Here is a 19,068-nt window from a genome sequence, read left to right as displayed (position 1 = left end):
CTACCTCCCTCCAGACGCCCTCCTCTTCTGCCCCAAGTATCCGCAGAGCTGTGAAGTCCTTCACACTGTCTGACCTTCAATGCCCCATTGCAGAGAAGCCTCCTCCCAGCCCCAAAAACCACATGATGGCGAGAGAAGAACACCCACCCCACCCCCACCCCTACCCAGGTCAGGGGAGAAGCCACCTGATCCACCCAGGGCAAGAGAGATGAAGATCAGACGCGGGTAAGGCCTTCCCCTCACAAACTTGAAAGTAGAGACATCTCGCAAACAATACAACACAGCACCGGGCAGTTGGGGCTGGAATTTATTGCACAGGGACATGGACACGGAGATTGAGAGAGGAGGGCGGTGGGCTGTGGGCTCTATGCTCAAAATCCTAGGAGGGTGTCAGGAGGCAGAGGTCAGGATGGGGTCTGCCAGATGGTGGAGGACCCCGGCCTGACGGCAGAGGAGCGAGGCCCCGGGCCAGCTCCCCTTGGCGCCCCCACCCCCATTCTTCTGGATGACGACTCCGGAGACGCTAGGCGATGTCATGAAGAGGGAGCCCGGGCCCAACCGGGTAACGGAGCATCCGCCGTGGGGGCGCGGGCTCTCGAGATGCGGCGATCCAGCTTGGGTTGGAAGGGAGGGTTACCCGGGTCCTCGACCCCCCGCGGCCTCCGGCGTCTCTCTGGGTGTCTGACGGTTCGGGCGGCGGCTGGGGTCGCTGTGGCGGCGGCGGCGGCGGCTGCGCGGCAGCTCGAGCTGGGGTCGCGGCCCGCCGGGGGCTCCCAGGAGGCAGGAGACCGAGGCAGCGGCGGGCGCCAGGGCAGGCGGCGCGCCCGGACGGGCGGCGCACGGAGGGGACGGCGCGCTGGGCGGCGGGCCGGCGGGGCCCGCTGGGGGCCGCGTGGGAACCCAGATGAGCCCGTAGTAGACGGCGAGCAGCACGGCGGCCAACGAGACGCAGAGGAAGTAGGCGCAGACCGGAGCGAGGCGCAGCCAGCGGCCCCGCGGGCCTTCGCTCAGCCCGGCGCCACCCGGGCTCTCGCCGCCGCCGCCCACGCAGCTCGTGCCCCGCATCCCCGCAGCCCACTGGGCCCCGCGCAGCGGCCCGCGCAGGCCCCGCCCCCGCGCCCAGGCCCGCCCCCGCCACCCACCCCCTCGGAGGACCGCCTCCGCGTTCTAAATCTCCCTCGTCCAACCCCGCCCCCCCAGCATGGTCACGCCCCCGAACGGGCGGGTCTCCTCCGGGCTCTGGGTCCGCCCCCTCCCCAGTCTCCAGCCAACCACCATCAAGCTAAGGCTTAACTAGCGTCCCGACCCCACCCCTCACTTAGCTCTGACCCCGCCCTAGGCCTGCAAAGCTAGCTCCCTGCGCTTCCGACTACCGCCAGGCTTCGGTGTGATGCACACACCTCTTACCTGAGAGCCCGCCCAGAGCCTAGCCCCGCCCTCCCCTTTCTGGCCTCCTCCCCCAGCCTTAACACCATCCCCTTTCGGGATTCAGACTTCTCCCAAGCATCCAGCCCCGCCTCCGAGCTCCACGGCCTTGCGAGGTTCAAGCCTCACAAAGCGCCCCCGTCCTTAGCCGCAGGCCCGCTCCGCTTCTAACTTGCCTTTCTCCGAATCAGACTCGAAATCTATTGCATTCGAAGCCGCCCTCTTCTCTCCCTGGACTCACGCTCTCTAGTCCAGGCTCCACCCCATCCTCCGCCTCACTCCACTAGTTCTAGCACCGTACTGAACACGCCCCCGACCGAGGGCTGCACCCCACACCCGCATTAAGAACGCCCATCTAAACCGGCTCTCGCCGCTCCATCCCACATCTAAGGCCATCCTGCGCTCTAACTCCGCCAGAATTCTGGCCCCGCGCCGGCATCCTAACCACGCTCCCGGCGGGACCTCCTCCGTACTTAGTGTCCTGAGGCCTAAACATCCCCGAAGCCCCAGCTGGGCCCCACAACCCAATCACGCCCCTTCCCCAACTCCTCCCCACCACCCTCTATTTCTCCCTCTCCCTAAAGTCACGGGATTCAGAGCGGTCTCCGGGGAGGAGAGAGCGCAGCCTGGGAATCCAGACTAACCCCCTCCTGCCGCCCCCACCCCATCAAGGCGGGGAAGCTTCAGTCCCCTCCCAGCAGCGTCTTCAGGAATTCGGGGAGGCCTGCGGGAGGAGGGGAGGGGAGGGAAGACGTATCAGGGGGGGTGGAGAAAGGAAGACCCCCTTCCTCCCGCCTCTTCCGCCACGGAAAAGCCCGCCAAGCGTAGCAACCCAGCCTTCCCTGCCAGAAACACAGTTCAAAGGTTAGCGGAAGCACTGCGTTTAATAGGCGACGGGGCGGTGGCCCGGTAATTCCGAGTCCAGTGGAAGAGTCACCGGCTATCTGCCAGGCCCCAGATGTAAACCGGGAGGCAGCAATCTAGGCCCGGGGACCGGCATCTATCACCCCATGGCTTCCATTAGCTGGGTGATTCGGGGGCGTCTCAGCCCTCCCGGTGCCACGGCGCCCCCTGAAGCGTGAGACTGGACTATTGCCCTGGCCCCACCCCGTTCACGGTCCCTGGCTCCGCCCCCCCCTTACATTTAACCCTCTTCTGGCGGGAGTGTGACGGAAGCAGAGGACAGAGGCGCAAGGCGGCAGGAGGTTAGTGCAGAGCTCGGAGGCCACGGTCGGCGGGCGCGGTCAGCGGGCGGCCCCCGGTGGCGGAGCGGCAGCCAGCACCTTGCAGAAACGCACCCTCTGGAAGTCGGTGATCTCCGCGGTCTCCTGGCCCTCGGTGCCCGCCTCTGAGGAAAGAAGAGGCAGTCAGCGGAGGGGACGGTCTCTCCCACTTTCCACCAGGACACCTCCTCCCCTGCCCCGTCCAGTTCTGTCTCTGATCCCAACTAAGCCCGGCTGCAGTTGCCCCGTGCTAAATGGTTTATGGGTCTCGGACTCCCCTCATCTTCGCAAAGGACCCACAAGCTGCGTGCACCCCAACAGAAGCCTGTTTACAATCGATGAAATCATTGTAGTCACCCTAAACTGTCCTCGCACACCCCAGCCGCCGACCCCCTCACACTCCCACGGGCATAAACTGACTCCCATCACGCCCGCCCTATTGGACCTGTCCCTCTCTGCCCTTGCCCACGAGGAGTGCTGACCAGATCTCCCTTGGCTCTGCCCCAAACTCTAACCCCGTTCCTGGGGAGGTCCCTGGATCGCAAACTAGTTTGATGGAGGTGGAAGCAGCCTTGGGCCCAACATTCTCATGGGGGTCTGCGTTTCTATTCTAATTTATCCTACGTGGTTAGACCTCAAAACGCCAATCCTGCCCGCAGCTAAATCCGTAATTCTACCCCTCTCCCATTTAAATTCCTAATTTTGCCCTCAGCCCCGCCCCCTTGAGCCTAGCCCCACCCCATTACTTTTAGAGGACATCCCCAGACACCGGGGTCTGCCTCCACATCCCAGTCCCATCTCGGCTCCACCTCCTCACCCCTCCACTCAATCCCCTAGGACGAGATTCTCCAGTCCACCGCCTTGACCTTGGCCCCCGTCTCGCAGGATCCTAGCACGGTAGCCTCTCCCCCACGTCCACAGCTACGCCGCACGTACCCAGCTCCACTCTGTCCTACTCTCCCCAAACCCTCCCCTCAGCGCCAGAGGGAGAAAAACAGGAAGGAAGCTGGCCCCACTGGGCTCCGTCCTCTCCCCCACCTGGAGCTGCGTCAGACCTTTCCTCCTCAGCTTTCTGGGTTCCTGGGAGGCTGGGCCCACTCTCCAGGGAGGCAGGGGCTGGCTGGTCACCTCCTGGGGAAGGAGGAGGCCCAGTCAAGTCCCTACCCCTCCCAGTTCTCCCCCACCCTGAGAGCAGGCCCTGGGGGAGTGAGGGGTGTTCAAGGACACACTTGGGGAGTATCATTTGAGGACTTGAACTCTTTATTGGGGACGGGGCATTCCAGAGACAGGTATGGGCTGTCCTCCCTAGCCACCAGGGCGGTGGGGCACCCAGGGTCCTGGGGCCCAGCCCCAGACAGCCCCCACGGCCAGTGCACCCCCGGAGCGCGCGCGCGCACAAGCAGCGGGCTTCATGCATTTCCAAAAGGCCAGGCCTCGGCCGGGGACAGGACGCCAGCCGGGTGGGCATCCCGGGGGGAATTCAGCTCCATCTCTTCACCCCAGTCAGACACGGGCTGGTGGTCCCCAGGGGGTGAAAAGGGGCTAGAAGGCGTGGCAGGGGCCTGGGGCAGCGGCAGGGGCTTCTCTGGCCCGGGCGGCTCTGTGTCAGCCTGCTCACCGGTGGGACTTCCGGTGCGGCTTCCCGTAGGGCTTCTGGGGGCCTCTGCCTCGGGGGGTTGGTGGTCTCGGGCTGGTTCTTCCTCCTCATCAGCTTCTTCTTCTTCTTCCTCGACCTCCTCTTCCTCCTCCTCCTCACTCACATCTTCCCACTCCTCATCCTCCCCCTCATCCTCCTCCCCCTCGTCCTCCTCCCCCTCATCCTCAGGGGGCCGGTGGGCGGGAGGAGCTGGGGTCTCCAGCGGCTGTGGGGAACACAAGGCAGGTCGGGGAGAGGAGGTGGGCCCCGAGCACCCCCAGGCCCCCTCCCCAGCGACGAGAGCCCGCCCTACCTGCGTGGCCGTCTCCTCAGGGGCAGTGGGCTGGGGGGGCCTCAGGGGCCGGGGACACTGCCTCCTTCGTTTCCCAGCGGTCATCATGGTCACTGGAGGGGACAGAGGAAAGAGGTGAGGCCCGGGTGGCCAGGAAGAAGGGGCGTCTCACCTCCACGTCCTCCCCTGGAGAAAAGCTGCCAAATTCAACTCAGGGCACGAGGGGGCTGGAGCTTTCCAGGAGCGAAGCCAGCACATGGGAGAGCCGAGGAGGAAATGGGGGGGGTGTGTCCCCAGGTGTCAGGGACAGACAGATGGAGGGGCGCCAAGTGGCAGAAGAGGAGCGAATGGAGATGAAGGGAGAGATGGTGGTAAAGCAGAGAGCTAGGCCCGAACTCCCCAGAAACAAGAGCCAGACCCACAGAGAGACGAGCACCGAGAAAAGACAGGGGCGAGACAGCACAGACATGCCCCCAAGTGCAGGAGTCAGAACCACCACGGATCGAGCCAGAAGCCCTGCTGGGGGCACAGGGGTGTGCACACACCAAAGGAAGGGGTGCCCCCCACCTGTAGGCACGAGGGGCTGCCTTGGTCTGGGGTCGGCTACTCTTCCTCCTCCTGCGGCTGACCTCCGCTTTGTGCTGGGTCAGGAACTCCCTGAAAGTGGGGGGCTTGGGGGGCCGCGTCCAGGCCTGGTCATCTGCAACAGAATCCAGGAGGAGTCGGGGACAGGGGCGTGGCTCAAAGTAACCCCTGTGCCGGGCCCTGCCAGCTGCCCACCCCCCACCCCAGGATACCCACTCACCATAGCGGTGGGATGGTTCGAGGGCAGCAGCTGGGCCATCCTTGAACCTGGGAAAAAGAGAAAGCGGGTGAGCACGCAGCTGGGGGAACAGTGGGAGCAAGAGGGGTGGGAAGAGATAGGGAGACAGATGGGGGCCAGGGTCAAAAATCAAGATCATAGATGATCAACCAGAGGAGGTCACTGATTAGAAGGCAGACAGGATCAGGGGACGGAAAAGAGGCAAACTTGGCATTGTAGTGACAAATAGAAAAAAGTCAGTATTTGACCCCAAAAAAACAAAAATTTAGGAAGTACATGATCTCTAGCTTCCAGTCTGGCCTCAGTTCCTATCACTGTCTCCCATCTCCCCAGCTAAGCAGAGTCTCCTACCACACAGAGCTCTGCCTCAGGGCCTTTGCACCTGCTGCTCCTGGGACACTCCCCCAAACTTTTCAGTGGCCTGCACCCTCACCTCCTCTAGGCCTCAGCTCAGACTCTCCTAAACCCCTAACATAATCACATGTTATTTTATATATATCACCAAAGTCTAAAACAAGAGCCTCCATCCCTCTCCATATTCTTTGCTGTTCTTTGTGACCTACCCCTGGTAGTGTCTACCTTTCCAACTAGACTCGAGGCTCCCTGAAGGCAGAAGTGTTTCATTCATCACTGTATTGCCATCACCTTTCATGACACAGATAAGAGACTCAATAAATATTTGCTGACAGGGGCGCCTATGTGGCTCAGTCAGTTAAGCATCTGCCTTCAGCTCTGGTCACGATCCTGGTGGAGTACCAGGATCAAGCCCCGCGTGGGGCTCCCTGCTCAGTGGGGAGCCTGCTTCTCCCTCTCCCTCTACCCTCCACAACTAGCCGTGCATGCTCTCGCTCTCCCTCAAAATCTTTAAAAAAAAAAATTTTTTTTTGCTGGGGAGCCTGGGTGGCTCAGTTGGTTAAGTGTCTGCCTTCAGCTCAGATCATGATCCCAAGGTCCTGGATTCGAGCCCCACATCAGGCTGCCTGGTCAGTGGGGAGCCTGCTTCTCCTTCTGGCTGCTACTCCCCTGCTTGTGCTTTCTTTTGCTATATCTCTATCAAATAGATAAATAAAATCTTAAAAAAATAAAATAAATCTTAAAAAACAAAATCTTAAAAAAAAAAAAAAAAAGGGGGCTATGGAAATCAAAGCATGCACGCGCTAATGGACCGGCTGCAAGCTGCCTCAGAGACACAAGGGACGAACCCTGACAAGGTCTCCCTAAAAGCCTCCAAAGGGTCAGCTACAGTATCTGTGCAACGTATTCTCACACTTGCACAAGCTCTGCCCCCTGATCCAGAAATGAACGCTCCGTGCACTGGGCACACAGCCAACAGCCTCTCTGTCCAGCCAGCGCCAACCAAACAGGGCCGGCGTGAGAACTTCCTGAGCAGCGGGGCAGGCAGCACGGCATAACAACGACAACGGCAGGGGCGCCCGGGGGGGGGCTCAGTCGGCTGGGAGTGCGACTCTTGAGTTCAGCTCCCGTCATAATGCTGGGGTCATGGGATCAAGCCCCACGTGGGGCTTTGCACTCAGCAGGGAGTCTGCATGAGGACTATCTTTGTCTCACCCTCTGCCCCCGCCCCCCCCCAAATAAAAATAATAAATAAATAAACTCCAGCTGCAGATCTAACGATGACTGCTGGCTGGCTCTTCAGTCCAGAGACCAGCCCTCCTATCAATGACACAAGGAAGAGCTTCGCCTGAAGTTGGACTAAGTACATGATGCTTCCTGGGGCCCAAAAGGGGACCAGGCCAGATAAGGGTAAAAGTGCCCCCCGGATGAGGCGTGTGGGCTGGGGGGCGGGCATGCAGTTTGAAGGTCTCATCACCGGCCGCCCATCCTTGCACCTTCCCTGTTTAGAACGTCCATCCGTGCCCTTAGCCAGGGCACCGCTACACAAACCACCACCTAGATCAGCTTAGTTTCCCGCCACAGCAGTGCCGCCATCGCCAACAGGGCAGGGAGCGTGTCCCCCTCCCTCCCGCGCACCTGCCAACGCCATGCCCGGCACTTCTCCGGAGAGCGTCTGCCGCCTGAGCCCTGGAACGAACCCACGGGGAGCCGAGCACAGCCTGCACCGGGGAGCCAAGCCCAGCCGGGATGCCAGAGGCAGAGACAGAGGGAAGTCGGGGTCAAGGCCAAGGAGCCAAATGGGGGCGAGCAGAGGGGACACTCACATCCCGTCGGTCTTCTCGGCATCCCACTCCCGCCGCCACTGGCCAGTGGGCTTGCGGTGTCTCTGCAGCCGCTCCTGGTCAATCTTCTCCCTCTCCTGCTTCCAGCGCAGATACTCTGACCGCTCCCGGCCCGTCATGGACAGCGTCATGTCACCAGCGCCGCCTAGGCCGGCCCGGCGGCCCTGCCCACCCCACAGACAGGCAGTTAGGGCCCCGTTCCCCAGGCCGGCCCACCCCAGCCTCTCCCCCATGTGCCTGCTGCACTCAGCAGTAGGGCCATGCCCAACACGACGGGGGACAGGCTGGAGGCTGGAACCAGGTCAGCTCCCGAGGCACCTCTGCGGAGGCCGTCCCAGATCACTCCCTCTCAAGTGGCGCCCTCTCTAGTCCCTCTCCCTGCTGGAGTTTTCTTCACAACCTTTCGCACTACCTGACACCCCACTGCAGGTTGGTTTACACAGCAACCCCCCCCCCCGAATCAATTTCATTGGGGCAGGGGCTTGGCCCTAAGACAGTCCCAGTGGGCACCTGAGTGGCTCAGTCATTAAAGTCATTGCCTTCAGCTCAGGGCATGATCTCTGGGTCCTGGGATCGAGTCCCGTCGGTCTCCCTGCTCAGCGGGGAGTCTCTTCTCCTTCTCCCTCTACCAAGTCCCCCACTTGTGCTTGCTCACTTGTTCTCTCTCCCTGAAGTAAATAAAATCTTAAAAAAAGAAAGAAAAAGAAAAAGAAAAAGCCCTAGCACCTAAGTCCATATCCAGCACCCAAAAGATCCCATAAACACTACTGACAATCCCGAGAGGACGTCGCCCAAAGGCTCCATAAAGCTAAAGAGGAAAGCACGACGGTGCCCAAACGAGAACGGACCATCAGCTCGTGGCTGAAAGACGGGGAGGGGAGGCTGCCCCCCCAACCCGCTGTCTTGGCCACCCTGGGCCTGGTGCTCGGGCACCCCCCTGGCACCCCCCATCAACGGTCACTGCAGGAAGGACAGGCCGTTGGCAGACTGGGGCTCGACCCAGGGTGCCCCGGCTGCCGGCACCCACCTGCCGCTCCTGCTCTAGGCCACAGCGCACCCGCTCGAAGTCAGGCCCCCCCCAGTTGCGCCCATGCCTGCGGCTGCCTTCCCGCCGGTCCCGCTCAGGCTCCTCCAGGGGCCCGCTGCGTCGTCGGGGGTCATCCAGGAAGTTCCGCACTGGGTTGGGCTCCAGCACACCTTCCTACGGGCACAGGGAGTTGAGGAGGAGGGGTTGGATTGCTCACGGGGGCCCAGGCAGCTCCGCCCCGCCGCAGGGACACCCATGGCACTGACCCGCTGGTTGCGCTCGTACTCCGCTATCTTCTCCATCTCCTCGTTCATCTTCTCAATGTTCTGCCGGCGCCGCTCCTCCCACTCCTGGGGGCAGGCAGGACACAGACAGGGACGCCAGGGGTCAGCATCCCCGCAGAGGAACAACCACAGCAGGCCGGGCCTGCTCACCAGGCCGGCTCCGGGCTGGCATCTGGGCATTCGGCTCCCAGCACGTTCCCGGGCAACGGTTAGCTATGAAGGGAGCTCAAAGCACCTCGGCTGTCTGTGCCAACGGTGTGGCATGTGCTGGGCGCCCGCTTTCCTGCTGGGGTCTGGAACTGGGGTTTGTACGAGGCAGAGGGGACCTAAGGAAACCCCAGGCAGGGAGTCCCTGGTAAGCAGCCCTTTGTCATCAGGATTCAACGCTGGAGGAACTGAGGGCACCATAAGGTGTGGCTATAACACACCAGATCGCTCCCGAGCCTGCATCCGATCCCCTCCAGATGTCGTCCCCTCCGCCTCCTCCCCTCGGTTTCCCACTATAATAGATCTCAGCCGCTAATCTTTCTAGGGGACCCCTGTAGCCGGAAAAGGAGCCAGGGACCACGACACCCCACAGCTGTCACAGAAATGATGTCCGTAACAGCAGTAATAACCTGGCAGATGGTGAGGTGCCCCCCCTCCGCCGCACAATCCATTCTCCCCTTCTTCTGTGGGAACAGAACTTTATATGAGCACACAGCCAAGTTGCCAGAGAGGACATTTGCGTTCCCACAGCTTGGCACACGGGGGAGAAATAAACTTCCACCTGGGTTAAGCCACGGTGTCCTGAGGTCTTCTGAGGACAGCAGCTTAATGTGTGCAAATCATAAACACCCGCAAGTAATGTTCTTCAAGTGCTTCCCCGGAGGGCTTCGATGCCTGATGTCCCAGAATGCTCGCAATACGCTTGAAACCTGACTCTTATTACTCTCCTGAGAACTCAGAAGCTCCCAGACGGAAGTGAGCTGCCCAAGGGCAGGGAATTAATCGAACCAAGTTGACCCCAAGTCCACAGTGGGCCCTGAGCCGCTCTGCTAGACAGTCTCCCAGCCCCTGACCCGCGCATCCGGGAGGGAGAGCAGTTGCAGGGACATCACTGCTCCCCACGAAGAAATCCAGCTGCGAGATGGACCGAGTAAGAGAGCGAGCGAACGCACATGGACCGGACGGAAACGTTGCACCAGAATGAGCAACATGAGGGGAGATTAAAAAAAAAAACCAGGGAAAGCACACGAAGCACCCATCAGGGGGAGGGAGGGAGGAATGAGAGTGAGAAAGAGCCGTGGGGGTACTGAAAAAGCCAACGGAGAGTCGGACAAAGACAGACAAACAGACGCCGGTCCACGTTGAGAGTAGGACCAAAGAGCAACGAGACGATAAGGGTAAGGGCCTCTGCCGGATGACCCCGGCCTATCCCGGGCTTCTACCTTGGATTTGCGGTCGGCAGCTGAGGCATCTCCAGCTCCAGAGAGATGAGGGGACCCCCTGGCCCGGCCCCTCCTGCCACGGCCACCAGCTCCTCCTCGAGGCTGCTCCCCAGAACTGGCCTCCCAGCTGCGGGCCGCCCGGCCCATGCCTGCCCGACCTCCCTGCTGGGGGGGCATCCGGCCTCCCTTGCTGGCCCCTAGAGGTCGCGGGGTCCCAGGAGACCTCCGGGAGGGACCCAAGCTCTTCTCCTGGAGGAGGGAAGGGAGGAAAAGTACAGTCACCGGGATGAGGAGACTGGGACCCCCCAAACCCTGAGAGCAGCGGTGAGATCGGAGGCCAGCCCCAGGGCTGAGGCAGCCAGCACGGAAGGGCTCTCAGGCCCCAGGTCTCCATGCTCACCCCCTCTCAGTCCTGAAGAGTCCCCCACCCCAGTGCGGAGCTCACCGCCTCCCCCGCCATGTTCTCCTTCTCCACCAAGCGGCCCTTCCGCGGAGCTGTCACAGCCACTCCCTCGAGTTCGGCTTTTTTCCGGTCCTCCTCGATTTCCTAGAACCAAACAGCAGGAGGAAAGTGTCAGAGGTACTGGTGCCAGCTGGGTTCCCATAGCCCCCTGAACTCCCCCCAAGACTAGCCCCCGCCTAGGCCTCTCTCCTGAGCTTGACAGGAAAGCTGGTCAGTTCAGCATCTGCCCCACCACCACCACCACACCCCGCTATTCTCCAGCTCAGAAGCCTCTCTTGAGTATGAGCCAAAGGCTTCCCCACAACCTATGGAGCCCTACAGGGTCCAGCCTCATGACCACTTGACCTCATCCCCTACCCTCTCCCCCTTCTTCTCCCCCTCACTCACCCTGCCCTTCTCACTGTTCCTAGAACATATCAGGCTCAGACCTTCCTCAGGGCCTTTGCACCTACTGCCCCCTCTGCTGGGAACACTCTTACCCCAGAGAGCCTTTAGTCCCTCACCTCCTTCAGGTTTCTTTCTTTTTTTTTTTTTTCCTCCTTCAGGTTTCTGCTCCTGAAATGTCCCCTTCTCAGAGAAGCCTTCCCTGACCTTTCCTACCATACTCTTGGCCCTTCTCCTGTTCACTACCCGGCATTACATGTATTTTGCCTATTGTCTGCCTTCTCCCCTGCAACAGATGCTGCCTGAGGACAGGGGTATCTGGCTCTTTTGTTCACTGATGTATACCCCAAAGCTAGAATCATCCATGACACGCAACAGAAACTCAATACGCCTCTTTTTTTTTTTTTAAAGTAAATGAATGAATGCATGAAAAATGAATAAATGAAACCCATTCTTCCTCTCAGGCCTCTCCTCAGGAAGAGCCCCACCAACCACCCTGGCATTTTTGACAAATACCTGGGCCGCATCGTGACCTCTCACTCCTCACAGCCTGTCACTGAGCCTTCCCAAAAGCCCTGTCCCACGCCCGGCACCTCCTCTCCTTCCTCCTTGGTCTCTGGGCTCCGGTATCCCCTCCTCCCAACCAACACCACACAGCAGCCAGGGAGCTCTTCCTAAAAGGCTACTCTGACCTGATCCCACTCCTGCTCCAAAGCCCTCCAAGGGCTCCCTGGAGCGTCAAGAGAAAGTCCAAACTCCCAGTCTGGCTGCCAGGGTCAATATCCCTCCGCGGACCTTCCAACCTTAAGCTCCGAGTTTCTACACAAACTGTTCCCTCTGCCTGAAACACGTACGGCTCTTCTTTCCAGCTGGCTAACTCACCCTTAGGTCTCAGAATCTCCTCCTCCAGGAAGCCCTCCCAAGTATCCCCCACACTGGGTGAAGAGCCGCCTTTGGCTCCCGCCTGACCTCTAAACTCCTGCGGCTCACCCAGCCTACTGCGGGTCAGCACGGCCTGCGGAGCGGCCAGTGCTCCCACTGGACTGTGAACTCCGGAATGACCTCACGGATGTCTCAGTCATAGCTGTGTGTCCAGCCACACTCAGCCTAGAGCCTGGCAGTGAAGGCCCCGTAAGTATTCCTGCATGAACAATGGAATGATGGAATGAAAGAAGGAATGGCAGGCTAAGGCCTTTGGCTTTTATCCTGAGAGTGATGGGGAGCCATGAAAAGATTTGAAGGGAGAGGTGAGGGAAACTCACTGCGGGGAGGAGAGGGGATGGGGTCTCCCAGGGCGGGGCTAGGGCACCTGGTAGCGCCGGATGAGGGCCTCATTCTTTCGCCGAAGAGCCTCGATCCTCTTGTCCAACTCGGCATCCTTCTCCTCCTTCGATTTCAGATCCAGTGTGGCTGACTGAGAGAAGGAGACAGCTGAGAACAGTAAGAAAAACCTATACCCAACCCAATGCCATTGGATCCAGGGTCTGAGTCCTGGGTCCCCTCCTCCCAAGCCCCCGACCCAAAGCGTAGATTCTAGAGACCCCACTCTCCATCTCACCATTCCACTGGCAAGGTGGGGCCAGGGTCCCAGCAACCTTCCCCTGAAGACTCTGGACACAGCACTGGGGGTTCCTGAAGGCAAAGGGAACAAAAGGACTAAGGCCAATGTCTCCCCAGTCTGCTTCCATCTCACCCATACCCGGGATCCTCCCAAACACACACACACATGAACAACCCCAGCTGCACCCCCAAGAGAATTCTAGTCCTCATTACCATTCCCTCTTCTTGTGCGAGCCTGACCCCTACCCGGAGAAATCTAGAGTCCACCACCTCCTGGAAATTTGTGCCCATTCCCTACTTAAACACTAGAGTCGCACCCACATTGGGAAAGCTCTAGTCCCACCCTACAGCTTAAGGAAACATCCAACACTGCTCCCTTCCAAAAGAAGATTCTAGCCCAGCCTCTAGACCCCGGTGCTGGGAGTTTTAACCCAGGCCTCCATCTCCGGAGTGCTTTAGACACATCCTCCCGCTCCCCATCTATACAAGAAGATTCTAGGCCCACCTTTCTTTGCCCACTCCGGTGCCCCTCCATCCCCGTGAACCGTCTAAACCCATCTCTTTCCCAGGAACGGTTCAAAATAACCCCACACAAAAACAAGCTCGAACCCTACATGTTGCCCCAACCCTGGGAGAGCACTTTAAACCCACGCCTCCCTCTGGGATGTCCGAGCCCCGCCTCCAACGCCCGGAGAAAGGTACCGCTGCCTCCCCAACAACCCCGCATATTCCCAAAACAGGCCCGGAGTCCACTGGCGAGGCTTCCTGGGCTTGGCTCAACCCAGGGAATACTCTACCCGCCCCGGCGCAGACAAAACTTCCCCGCCCGCGCGCACCTTTGCAGGGAAAATCTTCAGCCTCTACCGGGTCGGGAAGGCCACGGCCCCGCCCCACCCCAGGACCAACTTTCTCGCCCCGCCTTTCCCGCTAATCCTTTGACCCCGCCCACACGCGCGTCTTTAACCAGACCCGCTTCTGACTCTCCCAGCCCTCCCCCAGGCCCCGCTCCCTGGGTCCCACAGCAACAGCCTGAACACGCCCCCTACTCTCGCGTTATTACACCGGCCCCGCCTCCGATTTGCCCAGCCAACCTCTCGGTCACGCCCCCTGCCGCCCAGCCCCGCCTCGTCGTGTCAAACTATGGCCCTGCCCCCAGTAACGCCCCCGAGGTTCTGGCCCCGCCTCCAGCGTCCGCGCGGACGCTCAGACACCCGGCAAAACTTTCTGGCTCCACCTTCAGCATGCCCCGCCAGCACCCTGGCTCCGTCCCTGCCACCCACAACTTTTTGGCCCCGGCCCCACCCTCGGAAGTCAGGGCCGACGATCTGGAGCTACTCCACGCTCAGGCAAAACCTTCTGGCCCCACCCCCAGCACGTTCGGCCGGAGTGCCAGCCCCGCCCCCTAGCTCTCTGGGCCACACTTTGGCTCCGCCCCCAGCACGGGCACAACTTTTCAGCCCCACGCCCCGGCCCCACCCACAGCCCGGCCCGCCCGGGTCCTGCCCACCCGCCGACGTCCCGCCCCACCGGGGCCCCTCCAGCTTCCCATGTGGGCGTCCTGTCCCCGCCCCCCGCAGAGTACGCTGTCCCGCCCGCACCCGCTCCCTCTCCCCCCCACGTGGGACGCCAGGCCCCGCCCCCTCCGGGAGCGCTCCCGACCCCCTCCCCCAGTCACCTGTCCCGGAGACCCCGCGGCGTCCGCTACTCCGGATCCGTCGGCCTCCGCGTCCGCAGCTCCCGGGCCGCTCGCGTCACTTCCCGCCCGCACCACGTGAAGAGGGGAACTAAAGAGGGTCACTTCCGGTCCTGCCGGCCCGTTTCCGGGAACCTTAAAGGCGCCGCGCCCCCGCGGGTGCAGGCGGGAGTGTGTCTAGGTGGTCCGCCGGAGTATTCTGGAAGCTTGCTCAACTTCGTTTGGCCTAGATTACCTCCTTCCGGGGAAAGGAGACAACAGTCCCTTTCCGGCCTTTACCTGCTTCCTCTTTCCTGGTTCCAGTAAATAGGTACCAGGCACGAGGCAAAGACTCCTGAAAATCTGACCTGCCAGATTGTGCTGGGGGTGGCTGGGGAATCCCTCACGCTCCTGCCAGTGAAACCTTAGAGTAGAAGCTTAAAAATTTCAACGGATTGAATCTTTCCTGCATTCTCTAAATCTGCACTGAGTGCCAGGCTGGGGAAAGGTGCAGTGCATGGGGAGGAAGGGGGTCAAGGAGATGAGCTGGTGAGGGGAGGCACAAGTAAATACGAAATAACAGATACAGAAATATGGGAGATACCTTACAGAGAGGCCTCCGGGTAACAGGCGGTGGCTGTCCAGGCGGACAACAAGGCCTGTGCAAAGGCCCTGTGGTGCGTGAGCATCTTGCATTCCAGGGACTGGAGGAAGCTCAGAGAGGGATCCGCTGGATTTTGTTACAGAGGCCAGGGGGTTAACACGCGTTAACCAAAAATTCGATGTAATGAACCTATCATTACAATTAATAAAAAGCATTGACAGTTATAAGTGGGCAGACCGGATTCCCTGAGGTTGCTGGCAATTTTATCTTGAGACTCAAAACAGGAAGAGTGGAAGCACCTTCTAATCCCTGGTCCCTTATAAGGTTACTGTTAAGAGCTTTTCAAAGACCTTTTCTACATATACAACCGAATTTTTTTTGGAAGTCCCCCAAATTCCTGCCAAGTTCACTATCTACTGCTTCAGGTCTTTATTCAGATGTTAGCCCCACTTAACAGGCCTTCCTTGAAACCGCCTGTCTGGAGATTGCAAAATCTCCCATCCCTTTTCTTCTTCTCACTCTAGTTTTCCATTTTACCATTCACCCTCTAAACTACCCAGTGTCATTTCTCTTGTTCTCTGCCTGTCTGCTCCCCTGTATCTCCTCTTTTTATAACTTGCTACATCCCCAGTGCCTTCAACAGGGCCTCATACATAGTAAGCTGTCTCCTCCCCACAAAAAAATGTGTTTATGAATGGATCAATCTTTGTTACTACTATTTCCTCCCTTATGAAACAAAACCATATATACTACACTGAGATCATATATCTTTATTTAAGCAATGGATGGTTGACAACCTTTAAAACTTCTGTGTGATATTCCGTGCTAGAGATGGGCCATAATTCGCCCTGCCTGGTCTCATGGATGTTTTGAGTTGTTTCCAAATTGGGGAGATGGCCGACAATGCTACACTGAACTTCTCTGGGCACACATCTTTGTAAGTGCATGACCCATAAGCTTGCTCAAAAAGGACTCCTGAGGGGCGCCTGGGTGGCTCAGTGGGTTAAAGTCTCTGCCTTCGGCTCAGGTCATGATCCCAGTGTCCTGGGATCGAGCCCCACATCAGGCTCTCTGCTCTGCGGGGAGCCTGCTTCCTCCTCTCTCTCTCTCTGCCTGCCTCTCTGCCTACTTGTGATCTCTGTCTGTCAAATAAATAAATAAAATCTTAAAAAAAAAAAAAAAGGACTCCTGATATCGTGATTAAGACTACAGACTCTGAAACCAGAAGGCCCAGGTTTGGATCTCAGATCTATCACTTACCAACCACGTGACCTTGATCTATCACTTACCAACCGTGTGACCTTGAGCGACATATCGAACTTCTCTGGAATTCAACTTCATCTGTGAAGGAGATACCATAACACCTCCCTACTGGGTCTGTAGTGCAGAAGTGAGTGGATTAATGAATGAAAACACAGAAAGTGCTTGGCGAGAGGCCTGAGATACTGTTAAGTTCTCAATACATGGAGACCATCATTATGACTTCTAGGTAGACAAATTCCCAGATCAAAAGGTAATTTACATTGTGACGTTTCAGTACAAATAAACCACGGCGGACACAGGTAGTTTAGGGCCTGAAGTGTCTACAAAGTCGGAAGCCCTCTTGAAACAGAGAGTGAAAAAAAGTATAAGACAAGAGCACCACCCAGGGTGTTGGACAGAGCACTGGCTCTGTTGGACGAGACATCTGGAGGCTCACACTTCATCTGCCTCACAGGACAGCCTCCTCTGATGCTGGCAGCTCAGCAAAAAAGCCCACTTCCACTCACCCAAGCGAGGCCAGAGTGCGTGTTTCCCCACAACCTTGCTGACACAGTGCTTTAACACTTTCAATCTTTCCCAGTTCGATGGCCCAAGGGTTATGTAGTCTGAGTCACCTCTCCCTGGCTAAAAAGTGGCATTTTCACACACATGCATATATGCATATATCCGTTGCTTGTGAGGGTGGAATGAAAGAGGGATGCTGAAAAGTACAATAAGATTCTGTCTTTGGGGCGCCTGGGTAGCTCAGTGGGTTAAGCCTCTGCCTTTGGCTCAGGTCATGATCCCAGGGTCCTGGGATCGAGTCCTGCATCGGGCTCTCTGCTCGGCGGGGAGCCTGCTTCCCTCTCTCTCTCTCTCTCTCTGCCTGCCTCCCTGCCTACTTGTGATCTCCCTCTGTCAAATAAATAAATAAGTAAATAAAAATCTTAAAAAAAAAAAAGATTCCGTCTTTGGTTGCATCTGTGTTGTAATGTTAAAAAAAATAATAATCTTGAGGTAAGGCGAAGATCCTGGACCATTTCAAGGAGCCCACTGTAATCCCAAGGGTCCTTATAAGAGGGAAGCAGAGGGAGGGGCGACATATCATGTGGCTGCCACTGAAGATGGAGGAAGGACCCACAAGCCAAAGAATGAGAAGAATGCAGCTGGGAAAAGTTTCAAAAAGGTCAGGGGACAGATTCTCCCCAGAGCCTCCCCAGGGAGTGCAGCCAGGCTGACACCCTGATTTTGGCCCAGGGAGGTTGCTTCTGCATCTTGGACCCCAGAGCTGTAAGAGAATAAATGTGTGTTGTTTGATGGCAGCAAAAGGCTCTTAGAACAGTGTCTGGCACACAGTGGGTACGCTTAACATTACTCTTTTTTTTTTTTTCAATTTATTTATTTGAGAGGGAGAGACAGATCGGGGAGGGGGGATGAGGGGCAGAGAGAGAAGGAGAGAGAAACTCCAAGGGGACTCTGGACTCTGCCCTGAGCACCGAGCCCAACACGGGGTAAGATCTCATGACCCCAAGATCAGGACCTGAGCTGAAACCAAGAATCAGTCACTTAACCCACTGAGCCACCCAGGTGCCCCTTAACTGTCTTATTATTACCTGAAACACCCCTGGCCAGACCCTGGCCTCTGGCGACAGGTCACAGTCACAGACGTTTGCTGCCTTATTGGTTAAAGGGCTGCTCCCTTTGCATCTACCTCACGGTCTGATAGGCCTTGTTGATGCCCATTTTACAGAGAGGAAGACAGGCTCGCTGAGGCTCCCCTGCACAGTGGGTCACAGCTGCTTGGTAGTAACCAACAACCACAAACTGTATGACTTACACCAGCATAAGTGGGGCACTCAGCGGGGATGGGCAGGAGCAGGGGCGCAGTGGGTGAAACACTGGACTCTTGGTCTGGGCTCCGGTCATGATTTCAGAGTCCTGGGATCCAGCCCCACATCAGGCTCTCTGCTCAGTGGAGAGCCTGCTTCTCCCTCTCCCTCTGCCTGCCGCTCTGCCTACTGGTATTCTCTATCTCTGTGTCAAATTAATTGAAAAAAAAAAATTAGAAATTGCAGACGTGGGGGGAGGGGGGTTGTGAGAGGGGGTGGGGTTATGGACATTGGGGAGGGTATGTGCTAAGGTGAGTGCTGTGAAGTGTGTAAACCTGGCAATTCACAGACCTGTACCCCTGGGGATAAAAATATATGTTTATAAAAAAAAAAAAAAGAAAGAAAGAAATTTGTGCTGGGATTAGGATAGGGAAGCTGGATAGCTTTTTCCAGAATCTTTCAAGAAACTGTTAATAGAATGGCTTCTTTCTTTTGTTTTTCACAAATTCCCAGATCTTCAACTGTGTATATATTAAGACGAATACTAGAAACCAAAAAAAAAAAAAGAAAGAAAGAAAGAAAGGAAGGAAGGAAGGAAGGAAGGAAGGAAGGAAGGAAGAAAGAAAGAAAGAAAGAAAGAAAGAAAGAAAGAAAGAAAGAAAGAAAGAAATAGCAGACGTGTATCGCTCCACTGTTCCAGAGGCCACAAGTCCGAAATCAAAGCGTGGGCAGACTTGCCCCTTCCGTAGGCTCTGAGCTGGGATCTATCCCAGGCCCTTCTCGGCGGCTACACGCATCACTCCCATCTCTGCCTGGGTCTTCACGTGGCCTTCCTCTCCGTGGCTCTGTGTCTCCTCCTTTTCTGTCTCTTCCAGGGACACCAGTCGTGGGGTGTAGGGACTGATCCAGGATGATCACTTCTCAAGGTCCCTAATTGAAATTCACCAGCAAAGGCCCTTATTCCAGAGATGGTCCC

The 19,068-nt window shown here is 57.9% G+C and overlaps 2 protein-coding genes across 3 annotated transcripts; both read right to left on the bottom strand.

Annotated features, from left to right (window-relative positions):
* Positions 1 to 264: 264 nt before the first annotated feature.
* Positions 265 to 4,329, bottom strand: INAFM1 (InaF motif containing 1). 2 transcript variants are annotated; one of them, XM_032839008.1, is made up of 4 exons: positions 4,267 to 4,329; positions 3,687 to 3,779; positions 2,724 to 2,773; positions 265 to 2,149 (listed from the first exon to the last, which is right to left on the bottom strand). In XM_032839008.1, exon 4 carries the CDS (start codon positions 1,063 to 1,065, stop codon positions 634 to 636), a length of 432 nt encoding a protein of 143 aa, XP_032694899.1. In that variant the 5' UTR covers positions 1,066 to 2,149; positions 2,724 to 2,773; positions 3,687 to 3,779; positions 4,267 to 4,329; the 3' UTR covers positions 265 to 633. The 2 variants fall into 2 exon arrangements, with proteins under 2 accessions (XP_032694899.1, XP_032694900.1); XM_032839009.1 differs by having other exon boundaries at positions 3,704 to 3,779.
* On the bottom strand, positions 4,058 to 13,580 carry CCDC9 (coiled-coil domain containing 9). The gene is given in 13 exon segments (XM_032839007.1): positions 4,058 to 4,510; positions 4,598 to 4,633; positions 4,635 to 4,689; positions 5,144 to 5,276; positions 5,382 to 5,428; positions 7,580 to 7,761; positions 8,625 to 8,798; positions 8,891 to 8,974; positions 10,339 to 10,587; positions 10,784 to 10,885; positions 12,495 to 12,599; positions 12,744 to 12,817; positions 13,543 to 13,580. Coding segments are annotated over 12 exon segments (1,623 nt in total). The 5' UTR covers positions 12,747 to 12,817; positions 13,543 to 13,580.
* Positions 13,581 to 19,068: the final 5,488 nt, after the last annotated feature.

The sequence above is a fragment of the Lontra canadensis genome, unplaced genomic scaffold (assembly GCF_010015895.1).
Source record: "Lontra canadensis isolate GAN:19392208 unplaced genomic scaffold, GSC_riverotter_1.0 scaffold107, whole genome shotgun sequence".
NCBI classification, from domain to species: domain Eukaryota; kingdom Metazoa; phylum Chordata; class Mammalia; order Carnivora; family Mustelidae; genus Lontra; species Lontra canadensis.
This window is presented reverse-complemented; position numbering and strand designations above follow the sequence as displayed.